This window comes from Odocoileus virginianus, chromosome 5 (assembly GCF_023699985.2).
Source record: "Odocoileus virginianus isolate 20LAN1187 ecotype Illinois chromosome 5, Ovbor_1.2, whole genome shotgun sequence".
In the NCBI taxonomy this organism is placed as follows: Eukaryota; Metazoa; Chordata; class Mammalia; order Artiodactyla; family Cervidae; genus Odocoileus; species Odocoileus virginianus.
In genome coordinates this window covers 80,676,391-80,701,762 of record NC_069678.1, presented here as the reverse complement: position 1 = coordinate 80,701,762, position 25,372 = coordinate 80,676,391, and the positions used below count along the sequence as shown (strand labels likewise).

Genomic DNA, 25,372 nt, shown 5'->3' with positions numbered 1-25,372 from the left:
TTTTTAGCCATGCAAAAACTCATAAATTTTCTAAAATATATATATTATACATACTCTCTATATATTTATGTATACAAGAACTTTCCTGCTATATTTGATGAAGGCTTGAGAAACAACAAAAGATATGGAGAAATTGGAAAACATAAACTAAATGAAATGGGAGTACTGAATATGAAATAGAAAAAGCGAAACAAACTAGATAAAAGTAAAAGATCATCATATAATCCAGTTGTTTTTAAACATGGCTGCTCATTAGAAACACATCTGGAGCTATGGAGAAAAAAAGTAATACCTGGGCATTTGTATTTTTCAAAAAAGTCCAAGATAATTCTATTATGCATCTGGATTTTATAACTTGATTACAGGTTTTTCTATTAAATGGTAGTTTTAGTAATAAAGAATTCTGTTATTTTCTGTTGGCTAATAATGATACAATGGTATTAAGCAAATAATAGTTACATAACCCAAGAATAAAAAATGTTTATCAGTTTTCACAATCAATAGCCAGATGAAAAAAAATAAAAAAGATAATTACAATTGCAAGCTATAATGGAAACATGATTAACTTAACCATATAAAATAATTACATACAGTTTGAAGGGTTAAATAGAGTAATGTGGTAAGTGGAAGTGCATACATGCACATGTTTTCATCCGCCCAGCAAGTTTTCATCTTTTGGTTGATGCATTTAATCCATTTGCATTTAAGGAATTATCAATATGTATGATCCTATTACCACTTTATTAATTATTTTGAGTTTATTATGTGTAGGTCTTGTCCTTCTCTTGTGTTTCTTGCCTGGAGATGTTCTTTAGCATTTGTTGTAAAACTGGTGTGGTGGTGCTGAGTTCTCTTAACTTTTGCCTTGTCTGGAAAGCTTTTGATTTCTCCATCAAATCTGAATGAGAGTCTTACTAGGTAGAGTATTCTTGGTTGTAGTTTCTTCCCTTTCATCATTTAAAATATATCATGCCATTCCCTTCTGGCTTGTAGAGTTTCTGTTGAGAAATGAGCTGATAACCTTTTGGGAGTTCCTTTGTATGTTATTTGTTGTTTTTCCCTAGTTCCTTTTAATATTTCATCTTTGTCTTTGGTTTTCCTCAGTTTGATTACTATATGTCTCAGTATGTTCCTCCTTGAGTTTATCCTGCCTGGAATTCTCTGTGCTTCCTGGACTCAGTTGACTATTTCCTTTCCCATGTTAGGTACATTTTCAGCTATTATCTCTTCATATATCTTCTCTCTTTTCCTTCAGGGACCCGTATAATGTGAATGTTGGTGTGTTTAATGTTGTCCCAGAGGTCTCTTAGGCTATCTTCATTTTTTTTCATTCTTTTTTCTATATTCTGTTCTGAGGTAATGATTTCCACCATTCTGTCCTCCAGATTATCCATTCTTCTGCCTCCATTGCTGCTGCTGCTGCTAAGTCACGTCAGTCGTGTCCGACTCTGTGCGACCCCATAGACGGCAGCCCACCAGGCTGCCACCAGGTGTGAATCCCCACCAGGGATTCTCCAGGCAAGAATACTGGAGTGGGTTGCCATTGCCTTCTCCAGTACATGAAAGTGAAAAGTGAAAGTGTAGTCGCTCAGTCGTGTCCTACTCTTAGCGACCCCATGAACTGTAACCTATCAGGCTCCTCCGTCCATGGGATTTTCCAGGCAAGAGTACTGGAGTGGGGTACCATTGCCTTCTCCGTCTGCCTCCATTATTCTGCTATTGATTCCTTCTAGTGTATTGTTCATTTCTATTTGATTGTTCTTTAGTTCTTCTAGGACTTTGCTAAGCATTTCTTGCATCTTCTCCATTGTGTTTCTGAGATCCTGGATCATCTTCACTCTGATTTTTCTGAATTCTTTTTCTGGAAAGTTGCCTGTGTCCACTTCATTTAGTTGTTTTTCTGAGGTTTATCTTACCCTTCATCTTAGACATCACCCTCTGTTTTTTCATCCTAATTAACTTTCTATAATGTGATTTTTGTTCTAGCCACTGCAAGATTGTAATACCACACTGTCTTGATCTCTATAGCTTTATAGTGAATCTTGAAATCAAGTAATATCAGTCCTCTAACTTTATTGTTTATTTATTTATTTTTATTATTGTGTTGACTTTCTGGTTACTTTGCCTTCCCAGGTAAGCTTTAGAATCCTTTTGTTAATATTCGCAAACTAGTTTGGTGGGATTTTGATTAAAATTGACTCCATAGATCTGGGTGGGAAAAACTGACTCCTTTTTAAAAAAAAATTTTTATTTATTTATTTATGACTGTGCTGGGTCTTCATTGCTGTGCAGGCTTTTCTCTAGTTGTGGTGAGCTGGGCCTACTCTCTAGTTGTGGGGTGCAGGCTTCTCATTGCTGTGGCTTCTCTTGTTGTGGAGCACTGGCTCTAGTGCTCAGGCTTCAGTGGGCTCAATAGTTGTAGCTCCTGGGCTCTAGAGCACAGGCTCAATGCACAGTTGTGCATGGGCCTAGTTACTCTGTGGTATGTGGGATCCTCCTGAACCAGGGATTGAACCCATGACTCCTGCATTGGCAGGTGGATTCTTTACCACTGTGCCACTAGAGAAGCCCTGAACTGACATCTTAACAATATTACATCTTTCAATCCATGAGCATGCAATATCACTTCATTAATTTAGATCTTTGACTTCTTTAATCAGTTTTATTTATAGCATATAAATTGTATACATATTTTATTAGATTTATATGTAAGCATTTCATTTTTGTGTTAATTGTATAATTGTGTTTTTAATTTCAGCTACTAATTCTTCATTGCTGGTTATAAAGGAAAGCAATTGACTTGTACTGTATATTAGCCATGTATCTTATATCCTGTGACTTTGCTATAATTGCTTCTTAGTTCGAAGAGTAATTTTTTGGTTCTTATTGATTCTTTAATCTCTACATAGACAATCATCTCATCTACAGTTTTATATCTTACTTCCCCATCTATTTACCTTTTATATCATTTTCTTGTCTTGTTGAACTAGCTAGCACTTCTACTATGATGTTGAATAGGAGTGGTGAGAGGGGGCACCTTTGCCTTGTTCTCAGTCTGAGAAGGAAATCATCCAGTTTCTCACAGTGAAGTCTGATTTTAGCAGCATAGCTTCTGTAGATGTTCTTATCAATTTGGGGAAGTTCCCTCCTATTTTTAGTTTGCTCAGAGTTTTTATCAGGAATGGGTGTTAGATCTTGCCAAATGCTTTATCTGTATCAGTTGATGCAATTATGTGTTTTTACCTCTTTAGTCTGTTGTTGTAGGTTATATTAATTGACTTTCAAATGTTGGGCCAGACTTGCATACCTGGAGTAAATTCCAGTTGGTCATGGTATATAATATTTTATACATTGTTGGATTTTATATTTCTAATATCTTGTTGAAGATTTTTACATCTGTGTTCGTAAGAGATACTGGTCTATAGTTTTCCTTTCTTGTAATGTCTTTATCTGGTTTTGGTATTGAGGTAATACTGGTCTCATACAATGAGTTAGGAAATATTCTTTCTGCTTCTGTTGAAAGAGATTGTAGGTAGTTGGTATTACTTTTTCCTTAAATGTTTGGCAGAATTTATCAGTGAAATATCAGAGATCAATCTTTTCTTTTTTGCAATATTATGAATATTGATACTTTTTTAAAGAAGTTCTTTCTTTTTATCCAGTCTTACAATCTCTATCTTTTAATTGGTGCCTTGTAACTGAGTTGGTAAAGAGTCTGCCTACAATGCAGGAGACCTGGGTTTGATTCTTGGGTCAGGAAAATCCCCTGGAGAAGGAAATGGTTACCCACTCCAGTATTCTGGAGAATTCCATGGACAGAGGAGCCTGGCAGGCTATAGTCCATGGGGTCAAGAGAGTTGGACACGACTTAGCGACTAAACCACCACCACCACCACCACCGTGCTATTTCATTTACTATTGTCGTTGATAATGTTTTGGTTAAAATCTGTCATCTTCCTATTTATTTTCTTACTGTACCATCTGTTTTTTTCTTTATTTGCTCTTTTATTTGGGACTGAGTGTTTTTTAATTTTATTTTATATACTCTAATGGCTTATGAGCTGTAACTCTTTGTTATTTAGTAGTTGGATTAGCATGTATAATATACATTTTTATCACCATATTAAACCACTTCACGTGTAGCATAAAAATAATACTATTCTGTTTCTACCCTCCCAGCCTTTATATTGTCTTCAACCTTTTTGTTTTCATATATAATATAAATTTCACATTACCTTGTTATTTTTGTTTAAACATTATTTTTTAAAGACATTTAAATAATAAGAAAAAAATCTTAGATATTTTCCCATGTAGTTAACATTTCCAGTGTTCTTCATTCTTTTGTGTAGATCCATATTTCCATCTGGTATTATTTTCCTTGTGCCTAAAGGACATTTGGAAACTATTTCTTGTAGTGCGGTCTTCTGTTGAGAATTTTGTTTGGTTTTTTTATCTGAAAATATCTTTATTTCATCTTTCTTTTTAAAGAATATTTTCACTGATGCAGTGACTTTTGACACTAACTGCCCAGAATTGGGCAGAACTTAGGTTATGGCCACAGTCCTCCACAAAATTATCGTTACTTTAGACATCACTTGCATGATTAGCAGTTCCCAAGCCACTCATAATTCTCACCAACTGGATGCAAGTTCGGGGTTCCCACTGCCTTCTCAGATTTAATAATTTGCTAGAATGACTTGCAGAAATCATAAAAGAACTTTATTTACAAGTGCAGTTTTATTATAGTGAAAAAGATATATTAAGAACCAGCCAAAAACAGAGATACTTAAGGTGAAGTCTGGGAGGTTGTGTATGAAGGTTCTGGTGCCTTCTCTCCATGAAGTCTAGATGCTTCACTCTCCTGGCACACTAATGTGTAACAATATGCAGAGTATTATTAACCAGGAATGCTCATCAGAGCTTTGGTGTCCATAGTGCTTACTGAAGTTTCATTATGTAGGCATGATTGATTAATTCATCGGCTATGTGATTGAACTCAGTCTCTGGCACCCCTGGAGGCCAGAGTAATATCAGATGGCTTAAAGCTTCAGCTGTCTGTTCTCTTGGTTCCTCATCTTATTTGCATGAACTGTCTGGCCCCACCATGAATAACAAAGACACTCCTATCACTTGGGAAATTGCAAAGATTTAGAGGCACTTTCCTAGGTACTGGGACAAATGCCACCAGGTTCTTTATTACACAGTAGCTGGGTATAGAATTCTAGGTTGGTAGGATTTGTGTTTTTTCCTATTAATTTAAAGATGTTATTTCACTATCCTTTTGCATTATTTTCAGTGAGAAGTCTGCTATAATCCTTACCTTTATTCCTGTCTAAACTTGTCTTTCCTACCCCCCTCAATCTGCCTCCCAACTACTTTTAAGATTTTTCTTTTTATCATGAGTTTTGAGCAATATGATTGTAATGTGCTTTGGTATATATTTCTTCCTCTTTCTCTTAGAGATTCTTAGATAAAATGGATTTATAGTTTTTTCCATCAAATTTAGAAAACCATCAGCCATTATTTCTTCAAATATGTTTTCTGCATCCTCTACTGTCTTATCCTTTAAGGATTATTATTCTGCTTGAAGTTGTCACACACCTCAGTGATGTGCTGATTTTTATTATTGTTGTTATTTGCAACTTTTTTTCCTCTTAGTGTTAGGCATTTCTGACATGTGTGTGTTCTGTGAATCCTTAGCTTTGCTGTGAGCTCCTGAAAGAGTCTTCATGTTCTTTTCAATAACCATCACCACACCTGGTCCTTGGAAGGCTGGTCACTGTTTGTAGGATACTCATGTTCAGGGCCTTGAGTCTTTAGATTGGTGGTTTTGGGAACCAACAAAGAGCATCTAGCTTTACACGTCATGGATCAAACTGAGGGTACTTGTTAATCTCTGAGATGAGACTATTTAAAAAGAATTTTATATATATAGTTTTCTCAGTTCAGTTCAGTCGCTCAGTCATGTCCAACTCTTTGCAACCCCATGAATCACAGCACGCCAGGCCTCCCTGTCCATCACCAACTCCTGGAGTTTACTCAAACTCATGCCCATCGAGTCGGTGATACCATCCAGCCATCTCATCCTCTGTCGTCCCCTTCTCCTCCTGCCCCCAATCCCTTCCAGCATCAGGGTCTTTTCCAATGAGTCCACTCTTCGCATGAGGTGGCCAAAGTATTGGAGTTTCAGCTTCAGCATCAGTCCTTCCAATGAACACCAGGGCTGATCTCCTTTAGGATGGACTGGTTGGATCTCCTTGCAGTCCAAGGGACTCTCAAGAGTCTTCTCCAACACCATAGTTAAAAAGCATCAATTTTTCAGAGCTCGGCTTTCCTCACAGTCCAACTCTCACATCCATACATGAGCACTGGAAAAATCATAACCTTGACCAGATGGACCTTTGTTGGCAAAGTAATGTCTCTGCTTTTTTAGACCTTGATAATTCTGAGGCCTAATTCTTTTTAAGTTCTACCTAAGGAAACAGCTATTCTAAATCACTTTTCTCACACCCTGGTGACATGTGCTAGCCAGGAGGTAGGATAAACCATAAGACGTAGCCCTCAACACACAGGAAACCCAGAGTTGGTACTGAGTTGAGAGCAGATCTACTGCATAAAGTTGTGCACCTCACTGGAGCTCCCTGGCAAGGGGATGAGTAGAAGCTGAAAATGCCTCTTCTTCATTAGTTCTCTTAAAGAGAGTGCTTTTATATAATTTATACAGAGATACTGCACAGGGTAGGGAGCTGTTGTTTGAGAGACTGATTTTTCTAAGATCAGTACTGTGCTTAGTCGCTCAGTTGTGTCTGACTCTTTGCTACCCCATGAACTGTAGCCTGCCAGGCTCCTCTGTCCTTGGGGATTCTCCAGACAAGAATACTGGAGTGGGTTGCCATGCCCTCCTCCAGGGGATCTTCCCAATCTTGCAGATCTTCCACATTGCAGGTGGATTCCTTACTGTCTGAGCCACCCGGAAGATCAGTATAAAAAAACATTGAGTGCTATCCACACCTGTTAAATGGAGATAATGAGAAACTCATGGGCAGCTTCATGGCACTTTGGAACATCATACCCTATACAAAAAATAAATTGTCCAAGAAGAAACCAGGGCCTGCTAAACTATCAGGTCCCTGGGTAGCTGCTGTTTCTCATAGCTAGTGTGGGTTCATAGAGGTGAGCACAGAAGTGGGGTGGTGGGCAGGGACTGGCTGAGTGATCAGCACATCATGGACTGTGGTGCTTACTTCAACATGGTTTTTTGGGTAGAGACATGTTGACAGTTTTTCCTAAATACCAGCCCCCAGCTGACAATTGGACCACAGAAGTATGGCAGGCTTAGATTTGGTAATTGTGGTCCTTAGCACTAAGGTAAGCACACAGTTGTGTTTTTTTTTTTTCCAATTTATTCTAATTGAAGGCTAATTACTTTACAATATTGTGGTGGTTTTTGCCATACATTCACATGAATCAGCCATGGGTGTACATATGTTCCCCATGCTGACCCTCCCTCCCACCTCCTTCCCCATCCCATCCCATCCCTCAGGATCATCCTAGCGCACCAGCCCTGAGCACCCTGTCTCTTGCATCGAACCTGGACTGGCGATCTGTTTCACATATGAAATATACATGTTTCACAGATCACCAGCCCAGGTGGGATGCATGAGACAAGTGCTCGGGCCTGGTGCACTGGGTAGACCCAGAGGAATCGGGTGGAGAGGGAGGTGGGAGGGGGGACCGGGATGGGGAATACATGTAACTCCATGGCTGGTTCATGTCAATGTATGACAAAACCCACTGAAATGTTGTGAAGTAATTAGCCTCCAACTAATAAAAATAAATGAAAAAAAAAAAAAGAATATACATGTTTCAATGCTGTCCTCTCAGATCATCCCACCCTCGCCTTCTCCCACAGAATCCAAAAGTCTGTTCTTTACATCTATGTCTCTTTTGCTGCCTCGCATATAGGGTCATCATTACCGTCTTTCTAAATTCCATATATATGCATTGATATACTATATTGGTGTTTTTCTTTCTGACTTACTTCGCTATGTATAATAGGCTCCAGTTTCATCCACCTCATTAGAACTGATTCAAATGCATTCTTTTTAATAGCTGAGTAACATTCCATTGTGTATATGTACCACAACTTTCTTATCCATTCGTCTGCCAACGGATATCTAGGTTGCTTCCGTGTCCTGGCTATTGTAAACAGAAGCACACAGTTTTGTTCAAAGCTTCTGAGCTATAAGTTTACAAGTTATAAGGGACATGTGAAAACTAACAAAGAGATGGAGATAATTCCTACCCTGTGAAGGGTTGAGCATGCTTTGCAGACTTGGGGACCTTGTGTGTGTGGACTGTTTAAGGAACACCACTCTCCTAAGTCTGCACCTGAGATCTTCATTTTCCCCTAGGCACACATATTTCTGGGTTATATCCCCTTGTATGCAGTGTGCAGAATATATGTGCAAGTGCCTTTCAGACCAGCAGCAGTCCTGTTGCCCTTTGAGAAGTGTTTGAGTGTTTGGTTGTGCACTCTGCCCTGAATGAGTTCAATCTTTTGCAAAGTTGGGTTAACTTGACTAGGCAGATTGGAACCTGAGGTGTTCCAAAGAGGATATGAAATTGTCAAGTTGCTGCTAGATCTAGAACAGATGTCTGAGAAGCATAGATGGGTTATAGGCAACTTGGGAACAAGGGAAAACCCTCTGGGGTTGGGCATGCTTTTGCAAAGAGAGAATCATTAAACTAATGGTGGGCCTGGAAAAATAATCATATGTGCCCACTGCCAATGCTAGGGGATGATTTCTTTTCTAAAGGTTATCATCTCAGCCTTCCCCAGAAGGAGACCTCACAGAGGATTTCTTTTACTTTCCCTGTCCACAGGTAACAGTCCTTTGGATAGTCCCCGGAATTTCTCTCCAAATGCACCTGCTCACTTTTCCTTTGTTCCTGCCCGTAGGTAAGTTGGTAGACTCTTCTGTGACTAACATGTGTGGTATTTGCATGAATGTCAGTTAAATGTCAGCTTCCTCCTTTGAGACATTGCCCTTCCAAGTCTGTTACCTTTGGGTCTGCCAGCTATCAAAATTCTTTTCCTGCTTTCCTTGCCCAGGTCATAATTATCTTGTTCAACCTTTGTTTTCCAAACACTATAGGTGTTTGCATTTGAGTGTTCAAATGGGCAAGCAGATATTAGAAGTGGATTTATTTTATAATCTTAAACAGAAATCCCTGGTTCCCTGAATGTATGTTCTGAAACATTATATTCTTGATTGAGAGCTGTACTAATGAGAAGATGGGCTCTCCTCCCAGGAGGACCTGAAGTTACACTTTTCCTCCTCTTACTCAGCTAGTTCCAGGTAGCTGGCAGGAGCCATTTATGCCTCTCTCCTTGAGGGTAAAGAAACTACCAGGTCTTCACTTATACTCCCATAAATTTAGAAGGATTTGGTGTGATGAAAAGCCGTGCTTGTATTCCTCACATTTCACTCATTTTTGATATGACTGCACATGGGAGCAGTCTTGACAGTTCAGCGCACTGCCAGGCTATCACCTGGCCTCTGGAGAAGTACCTGAGCTGACTCACATGAGTCCATCCAGTCCATGTATCAAGGCTTCCTATACAAATTATTTACTTTTCAGAACATCTCTAAAATCTTCCTTGGCAGAGTTCATGTTCTTTGATTTTATTTTTAAAGCTGTTCTTGGCTAGAGCCAGTCTTTGTCATTAAGACCTCCAGAAAAGGAATGCTTTCAGTATAGGAATATGCTGGATGGATGCATCTGCTTTTCCAGCCCGGCTGAAAGTCTCATTTGTCCCAGACTTGCTGCCTCGATTGTGTGTGAACTCTCGCCTCAGAGCTTGGACAACAGGACCTAGGACTGTCCTCTATGCTGAGTCATTCCCCATTCATTCAGTAAATGTTTACTGAGCACCCAGTAAGCCCAGGCACAGGCTGGGTACTTAGTGGGAACCAGACAGACAGAGCCCTCATTTTCTAGAAACTTAGTGGAGTTAGTAGAGTCTGTGCACTTGTTCCCTTTGAGGGAATGCTGTTCCCTCAGGTCTTTGCTTAGTTAACACTGGCTCTCCAGAGAGGCCTTCCCTCACCATACAGTATAAAGAAGTCCCTCATCATTCCCAGCAGAGCATCCAGTTTGATGTTCAAACTAGTACTTTTCAGTGCCTGATGCAGTCACCCCTGGGTATCCAGAGGGAACTGGTTCCAGGACCCCAGTGGATAACAAAATCCACAAATGTTTAAGTCTCATAGTATTTGCATATAACCTGTGTACATCCTCTTCTGTACTTTAAATCACCTCTAGATTACTTATAATACCCAATACAATGTAAATGCTATGTAAATAGTCTTAAATACAGTGTGAATAGTGGCTGGCACCAGAAAATTCAGGTTTGGCTCTGTGGAACTTTCTGGATTATTTTTTCCCTGAATATTTTTGATTCACTGTTGGTTGAATCTGCAGATGCAGAACTATGGATAAGGGGGGCTTGACTGTATTTTCTTATTTGCTTTCCATTTCCTCTTAACCAGAATCAAAGCACCTTCAATAGAGATGCCTTAATATGTTACAGATATGTCTGCTGGTATATAATAAGCACTAAGTCAGTGCTTACTGATTGAATGAGTGGTGGGGAAGAATAATGAACAAGCAAATGAACAAGTATATAGTTATAACCTGTGATAAGCACTATAAAGGGAAAGAATATGCTGCCTAAAAGAGTAGGAGGGGAATGAGGCTGGAGAGTCTATACTGGGTGGTCATGTAGGCCTCTAAGAAGGACTGATCTTTAAGCCAGCCTGAAGGATAAGGAGCCTGCCTTGTTGAAAGTGAGAACACAGGTGTGTAGACAATCCAGGCAGAGGGACGAGCATGTTCCATTGGTGCTCTGTGCCTGCGTCATTGCATGGGCTTTAGGAATAGATCAGCTAGGAACTTTGAGGCTTGGTATTACCACTGAGATCCACACATATCTGTGCTAGGTGGCCTGAAGTTTGAGTCGAAGACAGAAACCTAGGCTGTCCTCTTACCAGACAGAGTCAGGAAAGCAGTTAGGTATTGATAGGGGAGGGGAGGAAGATGTCAATCCTGCCAAACAGAGTCCTCAGGAATTGTGTTTCCTGTCACTGAAGTCCAGCATGGGCTTTATAGCATTGCATTAGTTTGGAATTTCACACAAAAGGCAGATGTAATGAAACCCTAGGGGTATACCTGTTAGTCATACAATTCCATTCCTAACTTTTGTACATTCCTAAACAAAAGGTTTGCCTCTGCCAAGCTAGACCAAATGCCAGGGGTCAGACAGATCAATCTCTCTGGTTCCCTTTGGTTCTCACTTTAATGTATGTCTTTCCACTACAGCCATGGCCACAGAGCAGACAGGTAATAGCGGACTTGACGGGGAGGGGCTGGGAAACTGCTATGCATGGCCAGACAGTGTGGTTTGTGGTTTTGTGCTTGGTGAGAACTGGGTGTGATGAGTCTTCTCTGACTGTGGGTTTGGACATTTGGCCTTTCATTTCTAGCAAAGAGGCCCTAGGGGAGCCCCCTCTGCCTGCTGGAACCAAGGCTCCACTCATATGCCTAGAGGCAGGATTTGATAAATAGTTGCAAGCTTCTGAGCAAAGAGACAAGTCACCCTCATTCCCACAGCTTTGCTTGGTCACCTGGTGGATGACCCAGCAGAGGACACAGAAGCCTCCTTATAGTGGCGCTTCTGACTCTGGTGGTCCCTGCTCCTCAGTTTAGAGGAAAATGGCTGCCATGCAATTGGTTTCCATTTCCGTGTGAAGGAGGAAAAGTCACCTGTGGAGAAGTGTATCTGACAAGGGTTTGGGAAATGCCTCCCTGAGCTAGACTAGTTCCATTTTCACTGAGCTCTGTTTTCCAGGAATTGGCTTGCTTTCTTGTGTAGAGCTCTCAGGGCCACGCAGAGGTTAGAGAGAACATCATGTTTGAGCAGGCTCTTGGACATTTTGTGTCTCAGAGACTAGGTTCCAGCAGGACTGGCTGCCTGGGTGGCATGAATTTTGAGTTGTGTGCATGTGGCATGGAACCCCCGGCTGTCCCCTAACAGAACCTAGTAGGAAAAGCTGCTCAGTGTTGCTGGGGGTGGAGAGGAGTGCTTCCAAAAGAAAAGCCCTGGCAAGATTGATTCCTTTTTTGCTTCTTCCTCTCCATGCCTCACCCTACCCACTATTAACTGTGAAGCCTGGAACAAAACAATCCACCCTGATCTCTGGGTCTTGAATGTTTTCTCTGAAGATTGAGAGTATTGAACTTAACTTCTAAAGGTCCTCCATTGCTAATGTTCAAAGAAGTTTTCCTCTAACTTCAATCAGAGCAGGCTACACCCCCCAAGCCCCACAAGAAAGAACATTTGTTACAATACATCCTGTAATCCAGGAAAGAATCACTTGTCCATGTTATAAAAGCTTCAAGCCAAATATTTGCTTGATCTTTCTTCCCCCCAGCAAAGCAGGTAACTGTGGTTCTCTGTAACGAGAGCTTCAGGCACATCCTCTAAAGAGCAGCTAGAAGCCTGCCCTAGAGTCTCATATACAGCCAAGGCTATACCAACTCACTCCTCATTCATCAGGTTGCTGTCACTCTTTGGCAAACATTCTCAAAGATTGGATTTATCAATCCTAATGGGTCCTGAGTAGCCTTTGACTATTTGCCTTCTGTTGATTCATACTCAGACCCAAGTGGTAGTTTCATTTCTTCCTGGTTATCAACCCAGTGGCCTGGGGCACCCCAAAGGGCCCTTCATGTGGAGCCTTTAGGAAAGGAACTAGCATTTCAGTGGCAGTTCTCTCCTTGTGTTGTAGCCTTTAACTGGGATCTTCTGTCATTGCTAGAAGTGAATAAGTTGAGAGTGTAAAGATGTTTATTCCAAAACCATAGTATTGCATAACAGATGTTCTTATTTAAAGTTATGGACTCCTTTATGGTCAGAGATGTCTGTCTTTCAGTGGAAAATACACAACAATAGGCCCCATGTAGGAGACAGATATGAAAGCATGTGCTGGACCAAGCAGTACTGTCTTGAGACAAGAAAGAGCCAACCAGTGAATTAGCTGCCCCCCAAAAACTGATCAAAAGACAGGCAAGTCCTGGGCTCAGGGTAGGGTCTGATGGAAACTGCCTAACGTTCGTTTCTTACATAGGACTGATGGACGGCGCTGGTCTTTGGCCTCATTGCCTTCTTCAGGCTATGGAACCAACACCCCTAGCTCTACCGTCTCAGTAAGTAGCCAAATCTGTGGCTGTATTTCCTTCACCCTGAGGAAATACTTCCCTACAAGTTATTGCTCCCTGTCCCTACAGTGTTATGAAATGGTTCTCAACTTTTTCTCCAAAGCCCAGCTCAGAGAGGTTGCTTGGGATGAGGCTGAGTGGGGCAGAGGTCTGGTGGCCTGTAATAGCCATAGTCAGATCTTTTAGTCATAGTCATGCCTTTGGAAAGAATTAACCAACTTGTTTCTGAGCATCAGTTATTCCTAGTGGAGTCCGAGGGGAACTTGAGGATGGACTTTTTCTTTGCCCATGAGGCTGGGCACAGGGACTCCTAAGCACAGTTCCCTTGTTCCCCTATTTTATTTCCAGAACTGCAGTCAAGAGCAGATAACCCCTCCCATGTCCCAAAGGACATGTATCCTCCAACTTTTTCACTTTTCCCTTCAAAAACTTCTAAAACTTCTTAGAGAAGATTTTAGCCTAAAACACAACAGATGTCCTATTGCCGCTGTGCACAATTGATGCTAAAATGAGGCTTCCTCACTGAGCAACTTTTAATTGAAGGCAGGATAACACATTGGCAAACACTTTCTGTAAAGGGCCGTATTTCAGGCTTTGCAAGCCACAGACTGGATGACCCATTTCCCTTGTATTCCACCATTCTTCAGGTCTTCTCAGTTCAGTTTGTCTATATTCATAAATCCAAAGCAGGTAAAAGGAGTTACTCTTTTATTTTTGCTGCACCTCACAGCCTGTGGGATCTTACTTCCCCGACCAGGGATCCAACCCATGCCTTCTGCAGTGGAAGTGCAAAGTCTTAACCACTCCTGACCCGCAGGAGAGTCCTAAATATTACTCTTAAATTAATCCAGAGATCTCACTGGTCTTTTGGCAGCTGTTTAGTTTCAGATCTTTCCCGAGTAAATATTGCTTCCCATAATCCTTTACTCAACCATAATTTTTTTTAGATCCAAGGTAAGTGTCATATATTTGTTATGTATATATATTCCTGTTCAAAAAGTTTTAATCGACTCAACCCATTGCTTCAGCTTATTTTATTGAAATACCTTAAAATACCAACTTTGCTTCACTGTTAGTTGCAGTTGAGTGAGGATACTTTTAAATAGTTTCTGTCTAAACCGTTTATAAAAAACGTGACCAAGACAGAGCCCTGTGAAAACCTCCCACCAGCTGTTTACAATTTTATTTATTATAGCATTCCATGAGAGAAGTGTGCACTGTTAGTCAAAAAAAAAAAAAATTCTGGTTTCTCACTTGGCATTAAGGCTTATGTGTGGCCACAGAGTTCTCTCAGTGTGGTACAGCAGGTTTGAGTGTAAATGGATTTAGACGTTTAACTCCAGTTACTTCATCAGTCGGTGAGCAGAATTGAGCCGAGAGTGTTGGATTGGCTGCTTTTGTAGCCAGTCTGGTCGGGTGAGGGGGTGGTTCACTGACCAGAGCTGCCACAGCAATGGCTGTACTGTGGGCTGCCTCTAATAGCACAGCTCACTCCTTCTCATAGTCTCCTGTGACTCCACTGGGATCTTAGCTTTAATCTCAGTCATCTGGCCATGTTTAGAACTCTTTAACTATTTTCAGGTCAAATCTCATCTTTGGGTTGCAGATCTAAAATTAATTTTCTTCCCTGCTGCATTTTCTTGCCTATTGGTATCTCCAGAGCCTGGGCGAAGTGGTCACAGCCTCAGCGAAGCCAGTTGCCCTCTGGGTAACAGCCTGATGGAAGCATTGCTGAGCCACCCAGGGGCTCTCCAAGGTGTTGTAGGAGGGAAAACTTACAAGGATGTCATTTGTAGGCTGAGCATTCCTAGGACATTTCCAAAGAAGCCAGGAAGCATGAATTATTAATTACTTGCCATTCCAACTAGCCAAAAGCTTCACTGAAAGTAAGAGGTCCTTGCAGTAGAATCTGCTTTTTGCCACCTAAGGAGGACTCCTAGGGAGTCAGGGAGCTCTCACACCTCAAGAATGTCTGGGTCTAACCCTGTGAAAAACTCAGAAAGGATGAGAGTATCTCGTCTTCGTCAGGACTGAGAGCCCTGAGGGGTAGAGATGGACAGGATGGTGCCCAGTGGAGGGGAAGCCTGCTTCTGTGGGCTGACTTCAGGTTTACATTGATTGGGGGCCCCTCACCATTCTCAGTGACCTCCACTCCTGGACTACCTCAAACTTGTCTCTAAAGCTTTTTTTTTAAATGTCCCCTTTAGTCATCGTGCTCCTCTCAGGAGAAGCTGCACCAGTTGCCTTTCCAGCCCACGGCTGATGAGCTGCACTTCTTGACGAAGCATTTCAGCACAGAGAGTGTGCCCGATGAGGAGGGACGGCAGTCCCCCGCCCTGCGGCCCCGCTCCCGCAGCCTCAGGTGAGGGGTCCTTTGCCCGACGCCCTAGAGCTCAGCTTGTCCTCAGAACCTAGGAGTTGGCACACTTGCTCCATAAAGGGCAAGACAGTAAATAGTTCACACTTTGTAGGCCATACCACCTCTGGCAGCTACTTACTCTGCTGTTGTGTGGACTCATCCACAGACATTATGTGAACTTTATTTATAAAAGCAGGCAGCTGGCCAGATTTGGTCTGTGGGCTGTAATTTGCCAACCCCTGGCCTAGCACATGGGCACAGCTCAAATGAGTCAAGTCCAGGGAGGCTCAAGCCCTTTGGCTTCGGGTACAGTTCAGCTTACCCCTCACCCCCTGCCACTGAGAGGTGCCTAACAATGCTGTCATGGGAGTCCCTCTTCTTCCCTTTGAAAGTAGTTGGCAGTAGAAATGTACTGTGGACTCTTTTCAGTTATGGGAGAGTAATGGTATCATCCTTTCTTATGGTTACCTGGCTAAGAACCCAGAGGCCCAGAATATATAACTCAGCCAACTGAAAACATTGGTTCTGAGAACACTTGTGGCTGACTCGGGGAGAAGCCCATCGCAGAAGAAGAACTAAATGGCCATCTCAGTCGATCTCACCCCCCTGAATCACTGGGGATCATCAAACCAAGCAGTCCTTAACCCCTGATTTCTCTGTATATTCCATGGAATCAGTCAGCTGTTCTCTTTGGCATTAGGTGGTAAATCTGTGCCAAAATTCCAGGTTCAGAAAGAAGGTGGAAACTGCAATGAGCAGGGCTTTCAGAGATGGAGCTCAGCTTTCCAGGGCCCCTGAGAAATACTGAATTGGCCGACATGTTGAGGGTGGGGACCAAGGAGTAATGCCTCCCAGGAAGAGTCCCCTCGAGTTATGTTGGCACTACAAGTGTCAGGGAGTGAGCTGAGCCAGACCACAAAGACTGGTTCAAATTTAGGTTGATGACAGTAATGACTGGGACTGTAGTGCACAGGGTCAGACATTCAGACAAGGGAGCACGGAGCCCAGTGCTTGCTCCCAAGCAACGGGAACAACAGAGGAACACCCGAATCTTGGTGCTCTTCACAGTCCATATCGAAACAGGTGCCCCTGTTAGACCATCTGAGATTAAGAGGACTGCAGTATCTCTGGGAATCCCTGAGGATTACTCTTAAAATGCTTGGTAATGTGCATTATTGCAGCAGGCAGACCAGGGCCACTGCAGGGAGGAAAGGCAGAATAGAGCAGCTCTGGACTCAGCTGGGATCTCATGTCGCGGGCATCAAACTGGGCAGGACCCAAGTACCCATTCAGTTGTGTGGCTCAGGCTTTTAAATCCTTTACGAGGATATAACCACACTTGGGCCAAAGCGGAAGATTTAGATGGCCCAGGTTTCCAGTTCTGTACAGGCTGGTGGGACTGGCCTCATTCATCCCCCAGGTAGAGCTAGATCAGCCCCACTGGCTGCAGCTTTTTTGGAAAAGATACAGGTATACACTGTCTTCCTCTAGTTGTTTTGATGGTTGGTGTTTTGATTTGATTTGATTCCTGGAACATGCTGGGGGTGGGCCCAACCCCACTGGTCAAAGCAAGGAGGACCCAGAGAGTCCTGTTCTGGGGGTGGGGATCCTAGAAGAAATATCTGTGGCTTCAAGAGTGGTCTCCTCCTGTCTAGGCCTTTTCAGAGGTCTTTGTGAAGGCCAGGCCTCTTACAGGAAGATAGTCTAGCTCCAAGTGACACCATTTTGAGCTGAAGAAAGTGTACTGGCAGCTCCAGGAATAAGGAGGCTCTGGAACTCAGCACTCCTGAAGGTGGGAGTGTATGGGTGCTGCAGACAGTGGGCGGGAACGGGCTCTGGGGATGGGCATCCTTCGCCTCAATGGTTCCCTGGCACTAACGTAACACAGTTGTTTCTTTCTTATTTAGTCCTGGACGGTCACCAGTTTCCTTTGACAGTGAAATAATAATGATGAATCATGTATACAAGGAAAGATTCCCCAAGGTAAGGATCCAGATTAAAGGAAATGGTAATATCTCTGAGAATGCAGCCTCCAGCCAGCCCCAGTGCAAAGACCAGAGGTGGGAGGTAGCACTCTGTCTCTGGAGGCAGCCAGAATAGGAGGACACAACATGGGGACTTCCAGACTGCCAGAGAAGAGGAGGGGCAGAGGACTTGGGAGTTTGGGGATTGTACTTGCAAGCCTCTGTTTCCCCACTCCCCACAGAAAAGGGGTGTCTAGAGGGAAATGTCAAAACTGTATACTACCATCTGTTAGTGGGGAAGGAAAGAGCAGAGATCTTGGTTCTAATCTGCCCATGAGAATCCATGAGTTGGGGTCCCCCAGAAGGAGATTTGCCCTCTGAGAGCACCTTCATTTAAGACAGATTTCTAAATTTCCCCTGCCAGAAAATTGGCCAGAGGGAGCAGTAAGCTGGGAGACAGAGCTCAGAGTTGCTATTCACAATTGGACTTGTGTTTTCAAGTGGGGAGATGCTAAGGGGGGAGGCAGGTTACTGTCCTGAGATAGTTGAGAAGTGGTCTATGGCTGCAGTTTGACGATGAGCCTCCTCGTATGCGGAATGAGAATCTTGTTTCCCATTTGCATTTCGTTTTGAGGACCACATGCCTAAACCCTGTGATGTGGCTGTCTAATGATAGGCTCTGCTCCTGCAGAACAAACCAGCTCTGGAGAGAGTGAACCAGGGCCAGGTGGACCCCTCTTCATGACAACAGCAAGCGTGAGGTCTTCAGGCCTCTTTCTTCATCCTCTGTCCAGACCCCTGGCTCTGCCGGTTCATCTGTATGAGGGTTGGCAATGTGTGGTTTCCTGCTTCTCCAAGCATGTCCTTTCTGTAGCCTCGGGGAGTCTCCGGGCACACATGGCAGGCTGAGGGAAAGGTGCGCCATCCTTGTGCTTTCCTTCTTCACAGGGAAGCGGAGCAGTGAGAAAGAGCAGATTCTGGGAGCAGACGGACTGGGTTCAAGTCTGCTTCCACTGTGTATTAGTCTCGGGACCCTGGGCAGATGATTAACTTCTCTGAACTTCATTTGCTTCATCTGTAATTTGGGATAAGAAGAGAATCTATCTCATAGGGAGCTTGTGAAGATTAATGAACATTAAACTTTTCTAACTGTGCCCAGGACACAGTAAGCACTCAGAAGTGTTAGCTGTTACTTCTCTGCTGCTCTGTGGTCTGCACTTTCTAGCCTCTGAGTGGGCACTGGAGAACGAGAGCAAAGCAGAGGGGGAGAGTGATGGTGTGGAAATCACTCTGTTGTGCTTGGTTCTTTATAAGAAGAAAATTGGGGGTATGTATAGTGTTTGGAAATGCATCCCCTTTCCTCCTCCTCCTTATGTATTAGGTGTTGTGTTGTTATTCTAGCACTGCATGTTTGTATGTCCCCAAGTCATTCATGTAGGATAAACTGATGGTAGAGAAAATATGTTGATTCCTTCCACTCCCTCCCACCTCCTCTCCCCTCCCACCACCATATATATATGTGTCTATATGCATAAACAAAAAGTGTGTGTATACATTCACACACATACACAAATTCTCACCTAAACACACTGAAAATCAGAAATTGCCACCTGGTGGGCAAAGACAAGAAAGCCAAGCCCCAGATAGGCAGGAACTTATTAGCTCACATATGTTTATTCTTTCGACATTTGTGTGCAGTTAGGTCCCCAAGAGGCTTCTGAGCCAAACCCCATGCTGCTCTGCTGGGGATCCGGGTCCGTGAGCAGGCAGGTTCATAACTTCAGTAAATACTTTCTGAACATCTGCTTAGCTCATTTGGGTCCTAAGGTGAAGTAAGAACATCCTGAGATAATCAGACTCCCTCTGGCTTGAAGAAGTTCCCAGTTTGGAGACAGATTTAGAAACCAGCAGTGTCCACACACCAAGTTTGTGTAGTTGGGGGGTCCAGTGGAAGCACAGAGGAGAAGAAGCCCTAGTTTGCCTGGAGGAATCAAAGACTTCCCAGAGGAAATGATGCTTGAACTGAGATTAGAAGGAGTAGTAGGAGTTTGCCAGGGAGGCTTGGCAGGTGAAAGAGCCACACACAAGCAACAGCATCAATGGACAGAGGCGTGAGACAGCATAATGAAGGAGGGAAACAACAGAATCCTAGTGTCCTTAGAGTAAGAGAGCATGCCCTTTAAGGAGTGGAGAGGTGGACAAGGCCAGATGGGAGAGGGCCTCGACTGAATGTTTTGACTTGACTTGAAGGTGACCTTTCATGTGTCTAGTCGTCAGGTTCCCTAAATGCAATATCAGGAAAGCAGGATCACAGAGCCTGTCCTCAAGCTATGACCAGGCCCTTGAGGCTTAGCTCCAGGCGACCTGGCAGGAGGAGAGAGTCACTTGTCCTCTTTGATTTGCAGGCCACTGCACAAATGGAAGAGCGTCTAGCCGAATTCATTTCCTCCAACACTCCAGACAACGTGTTGCCCTTGGCTGATGGAACCTTGAGCTTTATTCATCATCAGGTGATAGAGATGGCCCGAGACTGCCTGGACAAATCTCGGAGTGGCCTCATTACCTCACACTACTTCTACGAACTTCAAGAGAATTTAGAGAAACTTCTGCAAGATGTGAGTGTCCTTGTGCCAGAACTCTGGTGAACGCTCCCTGTGGCAGTGGTTATAGTCCTGAGCTAAAATTAAAGTGGTCATGGTGTTCCCTGCCTGCTTGCCACCTCTTGCTGGTGTGTGGGGACCTCACGTGTCCTGCTGCTGCTGCTGGACTTTGGTTCCTCCTCAGTCGCCTGCATTTCTGAGAGAAGCCTGTTTAATATCGGAACTCGGTGCTATGTCTTTTCCTTTTCTAATTCCGGTTACCCTGCCCGAGGTCCCGACACTAGTAGTGTTTGTAAATACTTCCCTGGGAGACTTGTAACCCAAAGCCAGAAGGAGGCCCAGTGGCTGTCGTGGGCTCTCGTTTTGTAGACACACCGGTGTAAGCAGAGCCTTGAGACCGCTTCTTCTCAGCTGAGATTAAAGCATTCCTGAGGACTGTTTATCTGTTCGCTGACACTCCCTGTGCGTAGTGAGAAGTTCTCTAGTGGGGACAGATGGTTTAGAGACCTGGTGCTCCCGAGAGTCTCTGGGTGAAGAAATCCAAAGAACACGGAGTCCTCGCTGCGTCATGCTCTGCTCTTGGCTTCCTCTCCACCTCTCCACTTGGGTGATGGGTGCTTCTCCGCAGACCACAGCTGTTCATATCGCACCATTAGCACAATTTAGGGGAGCGGAGATGTGCTGTCTCCCTGGGGCTGGGCTCTTCAGGTCACTAGAGTGTTTCCCAGTCTAGACCCAGTTACCTCCAGACCCATGCCTTCTCACCAACGGAGCTGAGAGCCGAGGCTGATAATCAAATGGACTCCACTATGTTAGTGCAGAAGTTAGGAGCAGGAAGTTTTTTGTTTTTTTAATTTAGGAAAAATTTCAGTCTAGAGAAAGGATCACGATCATTGCTGTCAGATACTGGAAGACTTCTCATATGTAATAGATGCATAGCTTTTCTTTCCCCTACCCTAAAAGGTAGACAAGCCCAGTGGACAAGAGTTACTGTGAGAAAGGTTTTGATTTTAATAGGTGAAGAAGTTCTTCCTTCTATAAAAGTGTCTTTCTAATTTTAAAAGTAATACTTGCATTCAGACATTGCAGAAATAGAGTTTAAAAAAGCTAAAGTCCCATGAAACATCACTGGCAGCTGTTTGTTTCCACTCAAGAATAACTTTCTAACAGTTCTGTAACAATAGATAGGAATCGGGGACTGAGATGTGAGGTAAATCAACCAGACTTCCAAGGTTGCTTGTACATCTAAGATTGATCTTCTGAAATGCTAAAGTCAGAGCCCTGCCCAGAACCTACAGGCATTTTCCAGATTCATTGCCCCTGGAAGTAGGAAGAATACTAGACAGGGAGCCAGTGCGGTCATATGTTCTGTCGTTTGCTAGGCCCTAGGAATGCAGAAAAGAAGTTCAGTGCAAGACTGGCTCAAGGCATTTGCCTCTGACTGGGGTGTACAGACCCATCAATAAGAATTAGAGTAAAAATAACAGCTATTATTTATTGAAGTGTCCTGTGTGCCAGACACCACACCGAGTGCTCTATGAATTACCTCACTTTTATTTATTGTAGTGTGATTGATGAGCACCAGCTATAGATGAGTTCTGAGCACAGAGGAGGATATGCTGACTCTGTGTGGAGAGTTCAGGAAAAGTTGGATCTTGATGAGGAGGTAGGAGTTCACTGAACTTAGGAAGGAGTACAAACAGCCTCTCAGAGGTGTGGAGGAACTTGGTACATTCTGGACATTATAGGTAAAGTAGTTTGACATGACTAGAATGAAAGATGCCTGCAGGGAAACCTTGGTAGATGAATATGCTAGTTACTGCACTAATTTAACTTCACAACAGCACTGTATGGAAGGTGCTATTATTATTCTCTAAATAAACAGATGAGAAAACCAAAACTTAAAGGGGCCAAGCTAGCCCAAGGTAACTTGTTTCTTGAGTAACAGAGTTGGAACCCAAACCCAGGTTATTCATTCCAGAGCCTAAGATCTTACACCTTGAAACAGTTAGTCAGCGAGCATTAACATCTGCTATATAAGAAGCACCTATGCTAGGCTTAGCATGTGAGGGAAAAAGAAAGACACAGGCTGTCTATTCACAAGGCTCAGCAGCATAGCTGTAGAGACAGTTAATTATAAGACAACATGCTAGTACCATGTGCTATGAGCAAACAGCTAGGAGAACATAGAAAAGGGAGCTGTTACTTCTTGTTCTTCATGTGTGTGTGTGTGTGTGTGTGTGTGTGTGTGTGTGATGGAGTAGGGGTCTTAGATGAGCCTTCACACAGTTGATATTTGATTGATATTTAGTAAGAGTGAACACAATTTCATCAAGTGCCCAGCCTCTCTTCTCTTTAATAACCAGTTTGTTTTTTTTTAATGGTTTTCATTTGCTATATTTCTTTTCTTGCAACCTATTCACTATTCAGTGTCCTGCCTTCCACTTTCCCTTCCCATATTCCACTAAAACTGTTTCAGGCAAAAGTCCCCAAAGAACTAACTGGCCAGTTGCCAAATCCTGTGACCTCTCTCAGCCCTCACCTTTGTTTGCCTCTCTGCAGGAGTTTGCAAAGTGAAGAAACCTCTCCTGGATCTACCCCACCCCCACCCCGGTTGTCGTGACACTCTTCTCTCCCGTCTTGCTGCTCCTTCATAAGTTCTCTTAAATTCTGGTGTTCCGAGGGACACCCTCCTGAGCATCCATGCTCCCATTCTCCTTCTTCACTCTGATCAGTCCTATCAGCTCCCATGTCTTCAGTTGTCATCCATCCACTAAGGGTCCCTGCCCACCTCTATTCTCTTGAGCTGCAGATCCTTCACTTTCCTTCCCACATCATCTGGTATTCTTCATTGCAAGTAGTAGAGCCACCTCAGAACAGTTCATTATATAAAGACTGAAAGGGCAGGTCTTGGAGAATTGAAGACAGCAATGCAACCAGGCTTTCAGAAGGGACCAGAGCTAGAAATGAGAACCTGTGGAAAGCCAGGAAGTGTTCATCTTCCTCCGGTCCACTCTGTTCTCTCTTTGGTTCTCTCATCCCTTTCCCCAAGAACAGATTATACAGTTCTCTCACCCTGGTATTAACCGTTGTCGTTCCATCCATCTTTCAGCACCTACATCCCCTCTGGTCAGCTATTGGAAGTGGGAGGGAAAGTGCAGCCACACAACATGGACTCTAGAAGTCAGAGCAGTTTCCAGAAAAAAGTTCTCCTGGGCTGAGCAGATACCTCAGAAAGTAGCTAGTGTAGTACCTCAGACTCTCCAGGTCCAAAACAGAACTCTTTTCCACTTACCTGCTTTGTCTTTAAAGCTAAAGGGAATATGTTCTCTAGCTATCCCTGGGGCTTCCCTTGTAGCTCAGTTGGTAAAAAATCTGCCTACAATGCAGGAGACCTGGGTTCTATCCCTGGGTCAGGAAGATACCCTGCAGAAGGAAATGGCAATCCACTCTGGTATTCCTGCCTGGAGAATTCCATGGACAGAGGAGCCTGGTGGGCTACAGTCCATGGGACTGCAAGAGTCACAACTTAGCAACTAAACTACTACTAACTACTACTACCTATCCTTACCTAAACTGCATATCTCTTCATATTATCTATTTCATTTAGTGGTTCACTGGAATTTCCCTAAAATTGGAGCTGCAGTTACCATCTATTCCTGCCTCTCGCACACCTCAGGGCTGCTCTTAGATGGCTCGGTCTGTCCATTTCTCTCCATTCTTACTTCCTTGATTTATGCCTTTTTCATCTGCACTATTGCCACAGCCTGCTGGTGGGTTTTCCTCCTTTTAGACTTGCCCTCTTTCATGCACCATCCCCACTATAGCCAGAGAGGTCTCTCTGAAGTCCCTGCTGCTCGCATCACTCTCCTGCTTTGAGGTCTTTCTGTTCCTTACAGTCTGTCTGTGGTGGAATGTGAGCATCAGTGAAGGCTCCATTGAGAGCTGCCTCTTGAGCTGGGGTCTGGTGGGTAAGTGAAGCCTGCTGGATGGAGAAGCAGGTAAAGCAGTGTGTCCCTGTGACATTCCTGCGTCATGCAGTGTTCACCAGCTCACATGGCTCCTGCTCATGGCCCACTGACACCCTCTAAGGTCTCTGCTTTGAGCTCTCTGTACTACAAAGCACTTCTCCCCAGAGTCGGCTCTGTTCAGGCCAGTCCTGCTTTGCTCCGCCACGCTGGGCTGGCAGATCGCTCAAGCTACCTTTGTCTTCTCTACAGGCTCATGAGCGCTCAGAGAGTTCAGAAGTGGCTTTTGTGATGCAGCTGGTGAAAAAGCTGATGATTGTCATTGCCCGCCCAGCTCGTCTCCTGGAATGCCTGGTGAGTGGGCTCTGGGAAGGTTGGGGGGTGGTGGTGGCTGGAGGGGAGGGAATAAGGACTGCAGAGGAAGTATTCTGCTAACAGCAGAACTGTGGGGGCACACACTGCCATTTCTGCTGCTGAAGTCCTTATTTAAATATGCCGTACAAGCACTGGGGGGCCAAATGAGTCCCTGAGGAAACGTGGACACCCCTGAGGAGAGTGGCGGGAAGAGGTTTCATCTGCCCACCCCACACTGAGCAGGCCCAGGTTAGTGGGGCCCCAGGGCTGAGAAGCACAGGCCAGTTTTGTTTGCACAAGTTGAGTCCACCCTTCATTTGATCATTCAGTGACACTTTACTGAATGCCTTCTTCATTCTAGATGCTGGAGATACAGGTATAAATAAAGCAGAGTCCTGATCCCATAATGCCTCCTCTGCAGCAGGGTTAGAATTCGTCTTGAATGACTTAGGTATGAGGCCTGAAGATGTGCAAATAATAGTTATTATATTGGCAGAAGTGTTGTAAAGGGGGGAAATCCAAGGTACAGTTGGAACATGGGGAAGGATGTGCTCTGGTCCTTCTCATGATGGACAGGAATGAATGTTCAGTGAAGGCCCCCTGGGGAACGTGAAGCTTAGTCAGTGACTTTGAAGGATAACTGTGAGTTTGCCAGGGGAGAGCCATCAGAAAGGGCATTTGATGGAGTACGGGTGTGTCTGAAGAGCTGGTGAAGAACAGACTTGGGAGGTGGATCATGACAGGACCATGAAGGGTGCGGGTTCTTGGCTCAGGAGTTTATGCTTATCCGTAAGGCCACTGGGAGCCATCAGGAAGTTTGGGTAAGAATGTGACGTGGTTAGA

General features: G+C 43.8%; 1 protein-coding gene across 6 annotated transcripts in view; it reads left to right on the top strand.

Moving 5' to 3' along the window:
* MAST2 (microtubule associated serine/threonine kinase 2) overlaps positions 1–25,372 on the top strand; it is a 204,066-nt gene that overhangs the window by 164,671 nt on the left and 14,023 nt on the right. For 4 of the 6 annotated variants that reach the window (XM_070468225.1, XM_070468224.1, XM_070468229.1 and 1 more), the window contains 7 exons: positions 8,887–8,962; positions 11,386–11,406; positions 13,194–13,272; positions 15,492–15,646; positions 17,551–17,626; positions 20,013–20,222; positions 24,428–24,529. In XM_070468225.1, the coding sequence (XP_070324326.1) occupies positions 8,887–8,962; positions 11,386–11,406; positions 13,194–13,272; positions 15,492–15,646; positions 17,551–17,626; positions 20,013–20,222; positions 24,428–24,529 (719 nt within the window). The remainder of the gene's footprint in view (positions 1–8,886; positions 8,963–11,385; positions 11,407–13,193; positions 13,273–15,491; positions 15,647–17,550; positions 17,627–20,012; positions 20,223–24,427; positions 24,530–25,372) is intronic. The other 2 variants (XM_070468227.1, XM_070468226.1) reach the window with 1 other exon arrangement.